We start from the raw sequence: 19,951 nt of genomic DNA on the forward strand, positions 1-19,951 counted from the left end.
TCTGCTTAGTGTCACTTCATTGTTTCTTCAAGTGGCTTGTACTATAATTACGGTACCTACGAATCCACATATGTCAAAGAAAAAAACAACACTTCAATATATCACGTACAACAAAATTCGCTGACAATCATATTAGCAAACTACTAGTAACTAGACCTAACAAAGTGACATTTATGCAGACTGCGTTACAATGTAGATTTATTCGTCTAGAATTTTTTTAGTTCTAATTTTTTTTACCTACATAATTATTCACTCTTTCTCTTGATAGTGAGGGATTGAGCTGTTAAAACAAATTTGAGTTGAGTTAATCTCCATCTGAAATCTCTTGAGAAAGTTTAGAGTTTGGCCCTACGTGTGATAATATATATAATTATAGTTTTAAGTATTCTATATTCTGTATTCTATATTTAACGTTTTAATATGCAAATCATAGTAACAATCAATTGTGGATAAACGCATTGCAGAGGTCTAGTCCTAGTGATTGCGATTTCTCAGATAGCGAGGCACGTCATCCTATATGAAGCGAATTTTCAAGGAAAAAGATTCAAGTTAAAGTCAATGGAGTCCTGATAAGATTGCCATCTAAGGAAGTCAGATAAATGAGTACAGGAAGACTAATGAAGAGGGAGAATGACGTGGCTGGCAATTGATTTTTTGTTTCGATGTCATTTTCAGATTGTGCTTTAAGGTCTTAAAAAAACAAATCTTTGTTCAGTGTTTTATCTGGTACTGTATAGTGTATACAAACAGCATCTGGACATAAGCGAAATCGTATTTAGTGAATTTCTAATCGTTTGAAAAAAAAGATAAACAAAATTACAAAGACAGGTTGTGTGATAGCACAAACTCAGAGGCGCCCTAATGGAACTACACCTTGAAAGAAAAAAATATGCTTCAAATCCAATGATATTATAGAGGGAGGTTATGTGTGAGTACCCTATTAATAAGCTACAAAAAAAAAAGTTAAACTGTTGATGATATGGCAACGGCAGCCATTTTGTTGTGTATTTCTTATTATTTTCTTTTGAAAATGTTCAGGATGTAGGGAAAAATGATTGCTTATTGATCTTGAACTTTTAAAACTTATTTTTATACTTTTTTTCCAATCCTGTTTATAGAGACAAATGGGTTTTTTTAATTAGAAAAATTATGAGTTCCCCTTTCAAACATTGCAAACTATAGGGCAGATGATGTAAAGGTCATTTGTTTCTGTGGCCATGGATAAAGAGGGTGTCTTGTGGCCAGCACAAAGACTTTACTTTTCCCCAACTAAAACAGGTAACCATTAGAGCTGGGTGGACTCAGAGGCGCCCAAAGATCCAAAAATTAAAAATCCAGTATTCACCAGGATTCGAACGCTTAACCGCTCAGCCACCGCGCCTCTTTTTTTTATTAAAAAAAATGCTTATATTTTTTTAAATACTAATTATAAAAAAAAGATGTAAAAAGATGTACTCATTTTATTGCAATATAAAAAATAAATACATGCAAAAAAAAAAATAATAATAAAATTCATAATTTTTCAAAAACTAATAATGAGGCTTGTCTTCGAGTCCGAAGATTAATGAGGAATCCAATAATTTCCGTGGTTAAGCAGCCCAAGTTTTGACCTACATATTTTGCTACATTTAAAAACTATAATAATTTAAAAACTACAACTATTATTTTTAAGACATGTTGTCACAGTCTCGCTTGACATTGCCTGTTATTTGTTCACCTCGGGTCAAGAAGGTGAAAAGCACGAGAAACCTCGGACATAGAAAGAGGAAATTGACTAAATTGACTTTTAGTTAGTAGTAACTTTTAGTCTTTTGAGTTGAGTGGTCACTTGAACTCAGTAGAAACAGTACATATATTTTTAGTAGTTGTTTCCTTTACTTAGAGCTGGATATATATTATTGAAGTTATTCTGTTACCGCTGTGATGCGGGCGTTATAGTATTCTAGAGGACTTGTGCCCGCTGAGATGCGGATGTACATTGGAAAGGGGTATCTTTGTCTGCTAAATTCGGATTCCAGTCAATATGTATCATTTATGTTTTTTACATGTTAAGTGTGACTCCAGACAAGTGATAGGATCACATTGTATCGAGAACGCTAAAAGCATGAGATTGCGATAAACAAAACTAATTGGTAAAAAATATTTCTAATTGCATAAAGTTATTTTGGACAGTGGGGGAGCTGATCGCAACTGGTGACACCCACCTTAGTGACGCCACTGAATACATACATACATACTAATTACTTTGTGCTTTATATATTAGATATATCTAATGCGGTTCATACATTGTAGAGACTTATAAACAGTAATCACAGCAAACATTTTGGTAGTAAACATTTGAACAAAGAAAATGAGAGTATCTGTGGCTATCATTATCTCGGTCGCCATATTCACAACCTAAAAATATGGAGACAAAGATTTAGAAATTATTATTTAGTCTCATGGTTATCTGTAGGAATCGGAAAAAGAAGTCTTTTAAAGGAGGATACACACACAATATGCTGGTTTTAACGATTTTAACGGTACATAGTTTTAGTAAGTAGGCTGATCTTTCGGTACGGGTGTCGCTAATGAAAACATTCTTTGTTGTAGCGGCATCGCTAGATCTAGGTTTTCTTTTGTTTCAGGGTGTTGGACAATGGGAAAGAGTGTCGCCTTCTCGCCCTTGGAGCCGTGTCTTTAGCTAAAGTTGTCTGTGATGTATGCACCTGCTGATCTGCAGGGCGCCGAGATGGAGTGTGCGTGTGGAAGGTGTGTTATTGGTGTGCTATTTGGACAATTATTAATGTAATGTTAACCATCATGAAATAGAGAAACGTGGAAATATCTTGTTAATCTACTATTAATCTATTATGAAATATTGTTCGTTTTGAAAAAACTGTTGTTTACTCGATAACGTTCCAGTTCGATGACATTTATTCGTTGTTTATTTTTTCATACTGTAATAACTTAAGTGAGGCAACTCAACGAGGACATAGACGTTTATTTACATAGAGACATGACAAACACAAAGGGCATCTGCCTTGAGTACAGCAGTTCCATATTGGCTCTCTACTTGGGCGGAAATCGTTAGTCTCCTATGTCAACATCCGACTTGTCTGGTCACTGATAGTGCGCACCTTCTTTCTGCACTATCTTGGATGGCGGTGCGCATGACAAAGTCATAACATTGCCCCCGTCGTAGCACTTTTCGTCCCGAAAAGAAACACTGCAGCTGACGTTTGACAGTTCAGGTGGAGGTCGATCAGTGGGAGCCACAGGCGGCAGGGAGAGTGTTCCCCAACAGGCCATCGGCATTGTTTTCCTCCAGTGCCGCTTTCTCTTTCTCCAGTTGACCAGGCTGTTGTTGCGATAATGACGTGGCCGTTTGCCACACAAAGAGATAGGGTCGAGCACTGATTTCTTCAGCACAGCCGTTGATCGGACACGCTGTCTCAGCAGACCTTCCCGACAGACGCCTCTCAAGGGAGCTGCAGGTTCGCTTGCAGCCACGTTACAAGCAAAGTCCAATGCACCGCAGTCATCCTCAGACAACAGGCTTACGTCCAGAAGATAGGTCTCTTCAGGTTCAAGTGGAAAATGTCTTCCTCTTGACAGCTCAGATTTAGAGTGGTTTGATTGACATTCATCTATGCCAATGTCGATGATGATGGTAGAAGTACATATGCCCTGTTGGTGGTTTTCTTGGCATCTAAATTCTATGTGTGATGCGCCGCAGGTACAGTTCATGCTAAACTTCTGGATGCAGTTGTCAAGCTTCGAATTTCCCTCGTGAGCACCGACAGATAGGCAGAGGTCTTTAAGGTCCATAGCAACAGGCTTGAACGCAGACCCAACGTTGTCTTGCTCCGTCCGGCTCATTGAGGTACTGGTAACAGGTACAACAGGAACAAACGCTTCAGGCACGTAACAGACTTCAGTTAAGGTACTGGTAACAGGTACAACAGGAACAAACGCTTCAGGCACGTAACAGTCTTCAGTTTCTTCATTTGTCACTTTCCGTTCGATTCGGTACATCTCGTTGAGATCATCACAGCAATCGTTGTCACGTTTCTTGTCTTGAAAGTGACAACCACAAGACTTGCCCACAACACAGACACAGACGGCGCTCCAATTCCCAGCGTCTCCGTCACCACTGTTTGTGCAGCCACAGTCATGACCACGCAACTTCTTTACCAACGAGTCTACAAGCAACTGCTCCTTTACCAACGAGTCTACTCGAGACACCATTTTATCTACCTTTTTCCCCATACTGTTAATTTGTTCACACATTGCATCAATACCTTCATTTATCTTGCCAATAAGCTCATAAATCTCCGGTTCAATTTCAAATAGGTAGGTCTCCGGATCTTCGTCTTCATCAATCAAGGCTTGCCGGAGACGAGCTGTAAGTACCTCCTTGGTACCACCAATTATCTCATCGGTTACGAAGTTCCTTCCTAAGCTCTCTAACCGAGAGTTGGTCTAATTGTTTCAAAGCTGCCATTGTAAATCCTACCTCCTCTCGTTGAGTTGTCTATAATCCCACTTCTGACAACCAATTGTAATAACTTAAGTGAGGCAACTCAACGAGGACATAGACGTTTATTTACATAGAGACATGACAAACACAAAGGGCATCTGCCTTGAGTACAGCATCTCCATATTGGCTCTCTACTTGGGCGGAAATCGTTAGTCTCCTATGTCAACATCCGACTTGTCTGGTCACTGATAGTGCGCACCTTCTTTCTGCACTATCTTGGATGGCGGTGCGCATGGCAAAGTCATAACAATACTTTATATGCTAGTACGCTTTGCTTTGGTTTACAGTTGACACTGTTCAGATGGGGAGAGAACCCGGGAACTCAATGCAGGTATATCCACCCCTAGTTAAGTAGACAACAAACCCACCTGACAATAGCCACCATTGCAATAACTTCGATGAAAACTTTTTTTCTTAAATTCACGCCACTGGTACATGAAAGTTTAGCATTTGACTGGTGATATAAAGTATGGTGAAATGTTTTGGACATTTTAATAGTTCCAAACAAACGTGTGTGTAGCAGAAACAAATGTAGCCTATTTAGAGTTATACATTTATTGTGTATAGATATATTTAGGTATCTAGCCATGTATGTAAGTATGAAATATGAATAAACTAATCACCCTTACACGATGAAACTTATTTTTAAAAATTTAGGCTATATCCATTTAATATTATAGAATAAAGTTTTTAGCTTTTCTTAAATAATTAAAAACGAAATTAGATGCATGAATGTAACATATTTTTTTATAAGATTTTTTTCTCTTGATTTTCTAATTCTTTTTTTTTTCATCGGAAAGCGTTGGCTTGAGCTAGGAAATTTTACTTCCGAACTCTATTCATAACTCATAAAAGATCAATGTGTTCGTTTATTCTTGAAAATAAGCACTTAAACAAAACTCTGTAAAAAGTAATTGAAATCAATCCTTTTTCCAATGTCACTGAGATCACTAGCGCCTTCACCATTAGGAAATGACATGTAGAGTTGTGCATAGTACTTGGAACCCTAAGGCCAGCAAAAGCGAACAAGAGCTCCCTTCTACAGACCTGAATGAACGTTGTACACCTCGCACACACCTTTCTGTCTGACAGCGGGTGAGACTCGGGGTTAAACTCGAAGTTTAGTTTTGCGTTCACTTCCAGTGGCATGGACACTCCGGACTCGGGAACTAGAGAGGCTGTCGGAAGCTGCATACACCGGGGCCCCTTCATTTTCCTTTGATCTACCAGGCTAACCCTGCGGGACGGCGCCTGGACATGACAGATCGCTGAGAGAGCTCTTTTACACAGTGCATTGAGGATACACTCTTACTCTCTTATGGACTCCCACGGGAGCCTTGTGTTGCTACCCTTTTGTATAGCCGTCCCCTCTCACAATGTTTCCGAGTGCCACGATGAGACAGGGCAGCATGCCTGGGCGACTACACCTAACTTATAATAAGTGCAATCTATGTCAATCTTCATTTAAAGATGAATTTTTTTTCTTAAATTAAATCTGCAAATTTTATGCGCTTGCAATTTTAAGGCAAGAAAACGAATTTCATCACATACAAATGTAAGCTGGATATTGATACCAGAAATGACACACTATAATTTTGTTATTCTTTATGGAAGTATGTGTAATAGTTAAAAGGTCTGTGAAAAGTACATACAGAAAATGAAAGTTCATGTACTTCACTAGCGGTGTGGTCTCAATAGTAGTCTAATTATATAAACAAACCATGAACTACACTGAAGTTAATCACAAATGTGTACATTGCATAAGCTATCTATCTATCTATCTATCTATTCATATAATAATGTATGGTACATGAAATAGACAACTTATATATAGTTCGTTCATCGTGGTTCGATGATGACCACTTTGTCATCTTGGGGGCTGAGGGCCTTGCACTGGGGTTTTATGCCTCCTCATGTGGCTGGTGAGACCTATGTGAGCCCGGAATGTTCGGCTGCACACTGGGCAGGTTATTCCAGCCGGAGCTAGTGTCATTGGCCTTGCTTTTCTTCTCTGGCGTTTTTCTTCTGCCAGCGTTGTTCTCTTTTCTTCAGCAATTTGTGCGTAAGTTATCACAGCGAGACGCCATGGTGCTCTGTCATGTGCTTCTGTCTCCCAGGTGGCTGGGTTTATGCTGAAGGTATTCAGAGAAGCTTTGAGGGTGTCCCTGAAGCGTTTTCTTTGTCCACCTTGTGAGCGCTTTCCTTGCCATAATTAGTCATACAGGAGTCGTTTAGAGATGTGACGCTCTTCCATTCTGCAGATCCTGCCCATCGCAGCTGGGTGATTGTGTGAATGCTTTGCAGGCCCACTCTTCGAAGGACTTAAGTTTCTGGTATTTTTTTCTTGCCATTTGACATTCAGTATTTTTCTTAGTCATGTCATGTGAAAGTGGTTCAGTTTCTTTGCATGTTTTCTGTACACTGTCCACGTTTCTGAGGCATAGAGCAATGTAGGGAGGATGACGGCTCGATAGATCCCTAGCTTTGTATTTGTGGTGATACCTCTTCTGTTTTAGACATTTTTAGACAGTCTGCCCTGGCCTTGGAGATACGCAGGTCGATTTCATTATCCATCTTACGGATAGCCACCTTGTATAGAAGCCCTAAGATAAACTGTACATGTGTTAAGGTCTACTCGTTCTGGTAGGCCCTGAACAAGACATATCATCCCAAAAAAAAGATATTATTTGTGTTAATATAAATTTGATCTAGTAAACATCATAAATGGACAAAGCAAAATCCTTTGGGTTGACTTTTCTACCAGTGAACGGCTCAAAAGGTTCATTAGTAAAGAATCAAATTTAAAGTCAAAATACATTGTATACAAAGAGTAAGCTACAATTACTTCCGTGAAACATGAAAATCACCTCTAAACATTCATATACCGTTATGAAATAGAATTTTTAAATGTTCATCAAAGAAGTTCATTTATACATTTCACTACTGTTTATGTAGTGTGCATTGAATTAAACAATGAAAATATTTTTAAAAAATACTATTTTAAAAAGTTTCATATAAAGGACAGAAATTCAAATTTACAGCAATATATGTAAATACTGTATGATTTAGTTCTTTTTTTCTTTATGAAACAGAATAAATTCATTACCACATATTAAATAATTATTTGGTTAATTTGTTTTTATCGATTCATGTGTTATCATCGGTAATGAATAATTATGCAAAGTTTCAACTTGATCTGAAAATGGGTAGTGAATAATGTGTACAAATTTGTACCAGACGGATAGACGAGTGAGTTTGTAAGTTAGTAATAGTTACATCGAATACAATCACATAGCTTTATATTTGCTGCTGTCTGTTTTCTTCATTAAAGGTTTCAGGGCTCATGTTAACTGAATCATATACAGTTAATTAGGCTGGTCATATTGATGATAGCTGTCAGATTCATGCTTCGTACCAGGTTGGGACATCCATTCATATGGCGAAGTTCCAATTTTAAAGCTTCGTTTCTGTGTGGTAGAAATAATCGCATGAGTCAATTAAAATTAGTTGGAAGGTATGTGAGTTGAAATAAGATATAATCTTAGCCTTAGCACTCCATTAAGCCATTAATTATTTGATTATCTGGAGAGAAAAAATTACTTACACTTTAACTAAAAATTACTGCTGTTGCATTTTAAACGGCCCCAGAAAGGGGTTAAGCCGCTAATAAATGTGTGTGGTATGTCTTCTATTTTGTCACGATTGAATCTATTTTATAAAAAGCTTTTGAGAAGTTCATTTCAAGATATTTTGTAGCTTGCGAATTTCTAGAACAAGGGCTACATTTTATTTTCTGAAAGAGAACCGTTTAATTTTTATAATTTTATAATTAATTATGCAAGCAGTTTCTTCATAAAAGTTATCTCATTTTAAACAATACATAAATGTGAGGGAGGAAATTTAAAAAAATAGAAATGAAAAAAGATCTGTAATGCTTTGTTTTGTGTTGTTGTTGTTTTTTTTCTCATATAAATACGCATTTAAAAACTATTAGCTATTAACGGTTATTTATGCAAACTGTTTTGTAATTACCAATGCTGCTCTACGGTTGAAACTTGAAAACCCCTAATAAAGAATATTCACAAACACTTATTAGGTCTATGTGGCATAGCTTTTGTGTCTTCACATAGAATAGCACCCGCCCACACTCACACATACCCACACACACTAACATACACAATAAACACACTATATTTGAATAAAACCCCTCTCCGCCCAAATCACGCTTTATGACCATTACATTTTCTAATGGAATGGCTGACCTTACATAGACACACACACACACACAAACACACACTTTCTAGGCCCTTGAGTTCCAAAAGCGAATAATAATAAAGCGTTTCTTGTTAGTTTGACTTGAATCTTTTATTATTATTATTTTTCGGTAAAACAGCCAGCCTTGAAATGCCCCAGCAATACACACATTTAGTTACCGTATATTACAGTAACACTAATAAATAAATAATTGTAACGGAACAGCTTGAAAGAAAAAACATCAATATTCGCATTTATCCTCTTTTCTATCTGGTAAAAAGTTTGTATATGTCATTTCTCGCACATCCAATGTCGGATGAAGCTGAAATTTTGAACACTTATTTCTTTTACCTGGCCAAACAAGAATCAATTAAAAATACCATTCATAAAAATAAAATAAAGAATTAGTTAATTAACTATTGGTAAATAAATTATTATGTTTTTGGTATCAAAAAGGAAAATAAATTGTACTTGACTGATGTGGTATTATAATTTGAATAAGTCCCCTTTATACTTTGCTTTAAAGCTTATTCGCTTATCATCTAAGCAAAATAAGTTTGAAACTTGCAATACATAACTAAAAAACTAAATTTTACTGCTAATACTGTTTATATGAGCAAAAAAGGGCAGCAAAGATTACGATTACTAAGAAAACTGTCCTCGTTTAATGTTAGCGAAATGGCCTTGGCTATGTTTTATCACGCTCACATCTGCAATATTTTAAGTTTCAATATCACTGCCTGGTATGGCAATCTGAGCATTAAAAATAAAAATAAACTTTATAGAATCCTAAATGCTGCTGGTAAAATCATTGGCAAAAAACAAACCCCATTTGGGCAGTTGTTTGAGACAAACATCTATAAAAAAGCTAATAAGATCCTCGAAATAAAGAATCACCCTTTGTGCCAGGATTTTGTGATTTATTATCACAAAAGAGATATAAGACACCGATAGCAAAGACAAACAGACACAAACACTCTTTTGTTCCCCTGGCAATCAAATCATTAAATAAGAACAATCTGATATAAAATTTTTCACATATAAATTATGAGTGAGTCTGGTGAGTCTTTGGTTTCTTATAGTTATAATGTTTTTTTGTTTGGTGTAATGCACAAATTGTAAGACAAAAGTCCATACGGACAATAAAGATTATCTATCTATATATATATAATTCTCTTCTTCCCTCAACAGTTTAAACAAGAAGTAAAGGAGAGATCACTTTCTTATTTCTGCGGATAGTCACCCAACGAAAAAAACTAGAGGGGGGGGGGGAAACACGTTTTCACAGCTCGCAACGGGTGGCTGCGCGCTGGACTGTCAAACCCTGCCCACTCCCATCCCCCTTCGTCTTGCCGGAGGTTTTTTTTTTACTTAAACTTATATTTTCAAGGAAATATAAATACCAGTTCATTCACTTGTTCACCGTACTTCATTTCTGCAGCAAAGTGCTTACTATTTTGAAACAGCATATTGTAACTAGCTGGGCCAATCTGGGATTCAGCTCTTCTTATAATTTCTCTCGCTTCATAACCGTGAAGACAGCTGCAATATACATTTATTTTTTATATATAAAAGTTGGACTTAACATATTTTTAATGAAATAATAATAATAGTTATAATTCTAATAATAAACATCTGCAAGAATATTTCCGTAGCCTGTCAGAGGCGGTATTGCTGAAGACCTGCCTTATCATCCATGGACACTTTTAAAGGGGCTTTAATACATGTTAGTTTAATAAAATAATAAAAGTTAGTTTCCTAACTAATTATAACTAAAAGAAATAATAATATATAAAAAGAATTTAAATCACTAACAAAAAAGTATTTTTAAACGAATAAATAAATAACAAATAAATTATGGCTTTTATATAGCGCTGCTTTCATTCTTATAGCATACTCAATCTCAGTTGTGGACCAGTGGGGGGGGGGGGGGAGGAGGGGGTATCTAGGAGAAGGTTTTTCCGTGCTGCTTTAGGCGCTTAGTAAACTCTGCCCGAGTCGGGTGTCGAACCTCGAGCCCCCTTCATAGGTAGCCAAGCCAAATAAAGTTCAAGAGCACTTAGCCTCTCGACCACGCTTCCCATACAAACTGGTGACTTAACTGTACACTCAAAAACAAATACAAAATGCTGTTAAAAGTAGACTTAATCATTATCAATCGGACAATATCAATCGTAACAAATAATTTAATAATTATACAGTTTAACGTCACAATAAGCAAAATAATTACAGAAACAACTTACGCTCTATTGGCTTTAAAAATTTTCACATTTTGTGAAATTTTGTTTATCTTGTCAGTGGTAACGAGTGCCTGGGCATTGGGAAATTCCTTTAATTCTTCTTTTCGTCTCTTTGTCAGTTCACCGTATTTTGAATTCAGATTAACTAGATGTATAACTTTTTTATTGCCTTAATGTTAGAAAGTAATTTTTAAAATGTAAGAAATCCATAATAATAAAATGAACATTAATATATAACAATTAATTAAATATTTATAAATATATATGAAGACAAAAATGTCTAACATATAGTAACAATCCATTACCTATATACAAAGCATAATGACTTTTAACTTTGACAATGTCACCGGGCAATAGTGTCTGCATTACTTTCTTATTAAAATTCTCAATGGAAATATCTGCTCCAATGTCTGTAATCCATTGTCTACAAGAAAAAACGAAAAAAAAAATCATTAGTTTTTTATAGCCGTGTAAGTGTTTTGTGTGCTTGGTGGGGAGAGGAGGTTGGTAGGATTGTTTCGGAAGATTCCAGCCCCCGTTGCCTCAGCGTGGTGCCTCAGTGGAAACGTCTAGGAGTGGTAGTAGATAGGCTAAGAACGGGAAGCAAACAAGGCCCCTGCAGGATACCTTGGGTGAGCTTTTTTTTCTCTAATACGGGGAGAGATGGAACAAATAGCCAGCAATCCAGTCCAAAAAGTCCGTCACACCGTTCCACGAAGGGGGCCGACGTCAGTGTCCCGTTAGCTGGGGTGGAGTTCCCTGAACGGAACAGTGGCGGTTACAGTAAAGAAATATGAGGTAAATATGGTTAGCGCTGACCTCGGTCACTTATAGCAAGTGCGACCCAGGAACGAGGCGCAGTGCACTGTGTACGCGGTGCGGTCGCCTTTTTCGGTCCATGGCCGCCACTGCTGGAGGCCCTGAGACAGGACTTGGGGTGAAGAGCTTCGGGTCCAAGCCTGTTCGTTGGATAAAAGCATTTCTAACGATCAACGGGATGATGGACTTCATTGAAGGCGGGATAGTTCAATCATTGACATCATTACAGCGTTAAAGGCTAAATAGCGTTAATGGTTAAATAGCGTAAAGGGCTAAATAGATCCTAATTATTTTATTCTAAAATTGTAAGACGGCCTCATATTCACTGTAAGCCTATTATGTTTCAAAATTAAACATAATTACTGGCCAGAAGCCGATTGCTATAATTCCCCCCCCCCAGTGTCCCCAGGAGACTCCAAATTAACGGGACTCGGATGAACGTGTTACACAGTGACTGTGTGTTTTAACTAGACAAGCGAATTTCTGCTTAATCCCCACCCCGGTGGGTGTGTTACTTTCAAGGCTCCTGAGGTAGCTCGATGGGGGATAGTTTTGCTTCCTGTTATTGGCATATCCTTTTTCACCAACAAACCATGATTAGATCTAGCTGGTGCCAGTGTTTGGAGCGAGGATGACGCCAAGATACTATGTGCTGTGGTTTAGTCTTAAAATAGGTATTAGTGACACAAAAGGAGTTTAGTGAGTAAACCTCGAGGAGCATTTGTCCATTTTCATTTACTTTTCCTACACCAAAACGCCCAATACAGCTGTCCCATGCAGAGTTGTCAGATTCAAAGCGTGCATTGAGGTCGCCTAGGATGATAGCCTGTTCCGTAGTTGGGATCTCGCTGTGAGCAGACGAAAGGTTGTCATAAAACATATCTTTGGCCTCGGGTGTGGATCTCAGAGTAGGAGCGTAGACACTTATCAAAGTTACGTGTCCAATAAATGTTTTAAGACGTAGTGATAGGAGTCTTTCTAAACCGTTGCACTTCAGCTCTACTGTATTCAGCTGTGTGTTCTTAACTGCGAAACCAATCCCGTGCTACCTTACTTCACTTTCGGCTTTGCCTTGCCAGAAGACACTGTAAATCAATTATACTAGCACCTGTCATCAGAGCAAAGATAGTTGCACTCGCTACATACGAGGCCAAACCTATTTAATGCAACCTGTTAACTCTGAAAGAAGCTTGAGCCACTGTGCAGAGGACAGCACGCATCTGTGCCAATGAATACTGGATAGAACTCAGTGAGAATATTCAGCTCGCTGCTCAAGCAGGCAATATAAGAGGGATGTATGAGGAAATCAAAAAGGCTCTTGGACCTGCCCAAAACAAGTCAGAACCCCTTAAATCAACCACTGGGAAAATTATTGCAGATAAGAGCGAACAAATGCACAGATGGGTCGAACATTACTCCGAACTATACGCCACATCAAGCTCAGTCTCTGACTCAGCCACGCTATCAACCAATTACCCACAATGAATGAACTAGACGAAGTACCCTAACCCTAGAACTCAACAAAGCCATAGATAACATGGCTGCCGGCAAAGCCCCTGGATGTGACGGTATCACCCCAGATCTTCTGAAGCAATTCAAAACTACACTAAGCCAACCTCTACATGAACTGCTCTGCAAATGTTGGCTAGAAGGTTCTGTGCCACAGAATCTGCGGGATGCTAAGATCATCACCCTATACAAGAACAAAGGTGTCAGAAGCGACTGCAACAACTACAGGGGAATCTCTCTCCTAAGCATTATAGACAAGGTCTTTGTTCGAGTGATACATCCAAGGCTACGAAAACTTGCAGATCGAGTCTATCCAGAATCATAGTTCAGCTTTCGCTCAGAGAGATCCACAATTGACATGATTTCTCCATCCGTCAACATCAGGAAAAATGCAGAGAGCAAAGGATGCATTTGTACATTGCATTCATTGACCTGACAAAGGCCTTTGATCTAGTCAGCAGAGAAGGCCTCATTAAAATCTTATAGATAATAGGCTGCCCACCTAAGCTGCTAAATATTATTGTCTCTTTCCACCAAAATATGATGGGTACTGTACAGTTCAACAGCGCCTGCTAAGAACGTTTCAGTATAAACAGCGGAGTCAAACAAGGATGTGTCCTGGCCCCAACCCTCTTTGGAATACTCTTTTCAATGCTAATCCACCACTAGTTTGACAAATCCACCGAAGGCATATATCTTCATTCCAGATTTGATGGCAAACTTCTAAATATTGCTAGACTGAGGGCCAAAAATAAAATCAGAACCACCCTCGTAAGAGATATGCTATTCGCGGAAGATGCAGCGGTAGTGGCACACTCACAAGAGGAGATTCAGTCACTAATGTCCTGCTTCTCTAAGGCTTGCAAAGAATATGGACTAACCATTAGCTGCTTAGCACAAAGAAAACTAATGCTATGGAACCACCTGCTACAGCACCACAATCCATCCTCATTGATGATAACAAGCTAGATGCAATAAATCTATTCTGCTACCTTGGATCTACAATTGAAGATGACCTGTCTCTAGAAGAGGAGATAAAAACGCATAGGTCAGCACCCACCCCCCACCGCACTTCCTAATGACACCACTGATATATATATATTGTTATGACTCTACATTGCGCACTGTCATTTGGCGCGAAATGGTGTACCAGAGGATACGATAGAGAACAGAGGAAGGAATATGGCCGATGGTTAGAGATGTAAACAAGAAGGCCTGAGATGTGACTCTGGGTTTGGCTCTAGATCCAGTTTATAATTGTTTATTAAACGTTCTGTTTTATATCACTTTCGTTGAGGTTAATTGCTAAGTTATATCGATTGGTGTCAGAAGTGGGATCCTCAACGAAAGTGGAGAAGAAGGTCTAGATCTAGGTATAAGACATTGAACGATTCCATTTTCAGGTAGATCAACATAAGTTTTGGTTTTAGTTGATCAACGTTTTGATACGGGATGGCGTCTAAGAAAATACTTAGTCAACTGTCATTACAGGAACTTAGACTGGAACTGAGAGGGAGGGAGCTGAACGTAAGCGGCAATAAGAAGGCACTCATAGAACGTATTAGGCAAAACATCATAGTTGAAGAGCAGGATCCGGACACCTATTTGTTTGAAAAAGAACCGGATATGAGGGATCATTTTCAATCGATGCAAGAACAAATGAAGGAAGACCTGAAATCAGTAAAGGATGAACTTAAAGACGAATTAGGTAATAAACTGAGCTCAATAGCATCCTTTGTGACCGAATTGAAAAATGACATAGACAGTTTCAAACAACAATTAAGAAATGAGGTCGCTGAATTAAGGTCCCAAATGGTGGGAGATGTTGATTCTAAAATTCAACTATTACGAAATGAAATGAAGGCGGAGCTGCAAAAGAAACAAGATGCGGGTGCCACTGTGACTGAAATGACGGGGAAGATTAAACCACCTGTGTTTGACGGCTCTGTGTCTTGGTCGGTGTATCGATTACAATTCGAGGCGGCGGCGCAAATCAACAGATGGGATACACAGGCAGAGAAAACAACTGGCCTTATGTTGGCACTCAGAGGCAAGGCAGCCGAATTGTTACAGACTCTGACGGATCGGACGGACTACGATGCCATGGTCAAAACAATGGAACTACGATACGGCAATGAACACCTGCAGGAAGTTTTCAGGATGCAATTAAAAAATCGACAACAGAAGAGCGGAGAGACATAACAGGAATTAGCAGCAGACATAGAACGTCTCGCCCGTCTTGCTTATCCATCGGCAACACTGGAACTTTTGGATGTTCTGATCACAGATGCACATTATCAGACCTCAAGGCGTAGTAGAAAGACTTTTCGTTGTTGGAATTGTAACACTCCAGGTCATTTACGGAGGAATTGTAACATGTTGTGCATCAGAACGGCAACCGCTACGATTCTACGGGCTTAGGGAGCAAGGACTGGAAACCCAGAAAATCGAAACTCCGAGAATAAACACTCCTTTCAGAGTGTTAGAACAAAGCAGAACCTTGAGAGTGCAGGGAAAGATTGGCGCTGGTTCTTATAGGTTCCTCTTGGACACAGGGGCTACGCGGTCGATAGTTGGACCCAGTCTGATTGGTGATCAGGAAATAATACGAGTGAATGGCTACACTCTTAAAACGGCAGGTGGCGAACTGTTACCTATACTAGGAGAGGTACGGCTTAACTTTGAAATAGGAAGTCAACTATTTATTCATGATTTTCTGATCGCCAATGTTGTCGACGATTGCATCCTTGGTCTGGATTTTATGCAGGAATTCGGTTTATCTCTCAACATTGGAAGTGGAACTGTACAATATGGACACATAGAGTTCTCATTGCTTGATGATGGTGTGGAAGGCGTTCAGGTGAAGCGAATCGAACATACGACCATACCAAAATGGTATAATCTGTCAGTAAACAGATATCATAAAAGGGACAAACTGAAGTGGAACAAACTGGAAGGCCTGCTACATCCTAGAAGAGCGGAGATTGAAACATCAACCAATCATTGTTGTGGCTATACGGGTAGTTACAAGGAAAGTGTTGGTGGTGTCAGCGCCGTCGATGATCATAATGACAAATCAGATGCGTCTAGCTTTCAAGATAAAGAAAGTGGCAACCTTTTTAACGATAAGCGCAGACCCGAAAAGAAAACGCTAGATGAAGAAACTAGAGGATTGACCTATAGGCAGAGTGAAACTATTGCTTTCGATGTCCGTGATATGAGTGCTTCAATGGGCATGACCAAATCAGACAACGTTGGGTCTGCGTCCAATACTCCTGTTTGGCTACCAGTACTAACTGCAGACAGAAATTTAATAAGGACTGTACGGGCGGCACCTCGAATGAACAATACAAATACCAGAAAAACCATCAACAGTTCTGTACTTGACAAACGTGTGTACGTCTGCCTTCACAAAGCAGAGTAAAAGATGAATCAATTTCAGCGGAAACTGGACACTGATAATGTGGTTAATGGACATGTGTAGAAAGGCCTACCTTCTGGAGATAGCGGGAAATGACTGTGTTTTATGGCCTGGCCTCCAGTGGAACTATAACTTTCTTGCCAGAACTTCATCTGCACTGACAATTCCACTGCCCTGTCGAAAATCTGGTCATGTTCGGGACGAACATAACTAAGGAGGGGGCAGTGTTATGACTCTACATTGCGCACTGTCATTTGTCGCGACATTGTGTACCAGAGGACACGATAGAGAACAGAGGAAGGAAGATGGCCGATGATTAGAGATGTAAACAAGAAGGCCTGAGATGTGATTCTAAGTTTGGCTCTAGATGTAGTTTATAATTGATTATTAAACGTTCTGTTTTATATCACTTTCGTTGAGGTTAATTGCTAAGTTATAGCAATATATATATATACTTACATGTGTAGTATGTTAAATTAATGTTTTTGTAATATTCCATGTAATACCTATCAGATATTATATCAATCAGATAACTTACTCAACAGTAATTTTGGAACACTGTGAATCCCTGCAAGCTTCAGCGAATGTTACCGTTGCAACTTCTCCAGGTTTTTCAGGATAAGAAAAAAATTCTTTAGTTTTTTCATTGAGTGGATAGAGTCTCTCTTTGTTGCCTGATAGAAATATAGACAAAAATACATCAGATTTTCAACCCCAAATTAGTTTTAGTATAAATTCCATTTTATAAAAAAAATGGTAATCGAGAATAAGTCCACAGATATCTATATACATTACCACTGTAAATGTAATATTTGTTTTCATTTAGCTTAGCAAATTTAATGAGATCTCCACGACAAAGATTTTGCAGTTGTTCACAATTACGGCTTTCTTTACCTCCATTAGCACCCATTGGTCGAGAAATGAAGCTACAAAAGAAATATTTTATAGATGCATGATTAGATAGATAGATGGATTAAAAGAATGATAGATATTAAAAGAAATTTCTATAAACCAAATAAGAACATAAAACTAAAATGTTATTTAACCTTGGTTAGGCCAATAATAGAATATGCATCCTCCGTTTGGGACCCCTCAACTCAAGAAAACATTAAGAAACTGGAACATACACAAAATAGAGCAGTGAGATTCATAACAAACGAATATTCACATTTGACTAGAGTAACACCATTAGTAAAATCACTAAATTTAGAAAGCCTTCAGGACAGAAGGCTCAAAAGTAAAGTAGCAATTATACATAAAACACTGAACCATAATCTTCAAATACAAAAACAAAATTTAATAAAATACTCTGAAAGACACAAAGATAAAGGTACATTCCTCGTCCCATACGCTAGGACAAATTTGAACAAATACTCCTTCTTCACTAGTGCTATTAGAGCATGAAATGGGTTGCCTGAGCTAGCCAGGAAAACCAGTGACTTAACAGAATTTAGGTCATTGGTTAATATTCATGACTAAATGCATGACGCGTAGGACGTAATCATCTTCTTTTTTGAAGTAACGTCTGTATTATATAAGATAGATAGATAGAGATATATTGATATAGTTTTTATATAATGTAACGCTATTTGGAGTAAGTTTATAAATTATGTTGTTGTTTTTTTGTGAAAATATTTAGTCAATAATATTCTTTTTTTTGTAATATTCAAAAAAAAAAAATAATGTACACTTACCATGAAGAAACAATAATGCACTATATACAAGTATCTGGATTTAATCATTAAACAGTTAGATTACATTTATTTTAACATAGACACTAGTACATACCTCAGTTGGGTTGTCCTTGTTTGTTTTTTAAAATCGTTTCAGCGGTTCACATTTTTTGTGTCCCTAGTTCATTCTCTATTTTATACAAAGCTTATATCAACCTTGTCTGTCTATTTGTCTGTCTGGTAAAAAGTGTGTACACGTTATTTCTCCTACACCCATTCTCGGATCAAGTTGAAACTTCGCACATTTATTCATTGGCATAGACAAGACATGAATCAATACAAGAAAAAAAATAACCAATTAGTAAATTAATTACTTTTAATTAATTGGATTGATCGATACCAGCAAGGAAAACTAATCCTTCAGTATTCACATATGTGATTAAATTTGTTGAGTTTAGTCACTTTCAATAATTGTTAACGCTATTTCTCCCTCACGCATTCTCCGATGAAATTGAAACTTAATTATTGTACATAAGAAAGCATGAATCAATTTTTAATACAATCAGTTAATTTATTACTTTGATATCGAATAATGGAAATAACTTGTAAATTATAGATATAAATAGTTTTAAGGGCTGATTTCTTACCCTTTAAATACGTTAGTTTTATTTATTTCGCTTGTTACTTTTAAGTATTAATGAGCCAGTGTTGAGCAAGTTATGGGTAGAGCAGAGTGGCTCTAAATCGGGAGACCAGAAGATGTGGAGCCTAGTCTTTGTACTACTTGTTAACACTCGTGTAACATTTGTGCCTAATTTTGGCACCTAATCATTTCATATACTCATGCTCTACAATCAGCCCATCGATTAGCCATGTATATATATATATATATCAAATGTTTAATAGCTAGAGATTTTGGACACACAAAAAGGTGTTTTTAGTAGATAAAGTTTTAAAGTAAGAACCTTCGTATTTTAGAATGTCAGCTTAGCGGCTTTGTGACAAATTGCATTTCGCTATTTTGCTCCCAGTGATTTACAGCGGTGTTGTCAACTTGAAGTACTTTATTTTTAAGGATTATTTTACTTGATAACGATTGCAATCGTTTTATTCGCACGTAGATCTTCCGATTTTAAAGAAGTGGTTTGTAAACATGATCCATTCACGAACCTCATGGGGAGCTCTCTTCTCGTACACTAGATGTAATTTCTTTTTTTTTTAATGTCTAACTTGACAATATTAGACCCGTAAGGAAACACAAACTCAAAATAGGCCCCCGAAGTCTATTCAGGCAAGTTTCAATATTTTTAGCGTGAATATAAGAAACTAGAAACTATTAACCATCACCCTAACTCCGTCAACACAAAAAGGTGAGACAAGTGTCCAGATTGTGCTTATACTATTGTGTTGTTTGTCCGATTGACCACAGAATACAGAGAGCTATTTGTGCTATTTTTACATTGTTAATATTCATGACAGAGAACTCCTCCACGCTGATAATGCAGCTATTGTG

The 19,951-nt window shown here is 37.8% G+C and overlaps 1 protein-coding gene across 1 annotated transcript; it reads right to left on the reverse strand.

Annotated features, from left to right (window-relative positions):
* Window positions 1-4,567: 4,567 nt before the first annotated feature.
* Window positions 4,568-18,230, reverse strand: LOC129928243 (uncharacterized). Its single transcript, XM_056041721.1, has 7 exons — window positions 18,074-18,230; window positions 17,561-17,691; window positions 17,304-17,439; window positions 11,322-11,440; window positions 11,020-11,185; window positions 10,180-10,318; window positions 4,568-7,989 (listed from the first exon to the last, which is right to left on the reverse strand). Exons 2-7 carry the CDS (start codon window positions 17,673-17,675, stop codon window positions 7,888-7,890), a joined length of 777 nt encoding a protein of 258 aa, XP_055897696.1. The 5' UTR covers window positions 17,676-17,691; window positions 18,074-18,230; the 3' UTR covers window positions 4,568-7,887.
* Between the last annotated feature and the right edge of the window lie 1,721 nt (window positions 18,231-19,951).

This window comes from Biomphalaria glabrata, chromosome 9 (genome assembly GCF_947242115.1).
Source record: "Biomphalaria glabrata chromosome 9, xgBioGlab47.1, whole genome shotgun sequence".
NCBI lineage: Eukaryota > Metazoa > Mollusca > Gastropoda > Planorbidae > Biomphalaria > Biomphalaria glabrata.

Excerpts from the sequence above, each read along its gene's own strand:
- LOC129928243 (XM_056041721.1), bottom strand. The coding sequence starts at position 17,675 with ATGGGTGCTAATGGAGGTAAAGAAAGCCGTAATTGTGAACAACTGCAA. Across the intron at positions 11,186-11,321 it reads TCATTATGCTTTGTATATAG|GCAATAAAAAAGTTATACAT; the intron begins GTAATGGATTGT and ends TCTAACATTAAG. Across the intron at positions 10,319-11,019 it reads ATTTTTAAAGCCAATAGAGC|CTGTCTTCACGGTTATGAAG; the intron begins GTAAGTTGTTTC and ends TGTATATTGCAG.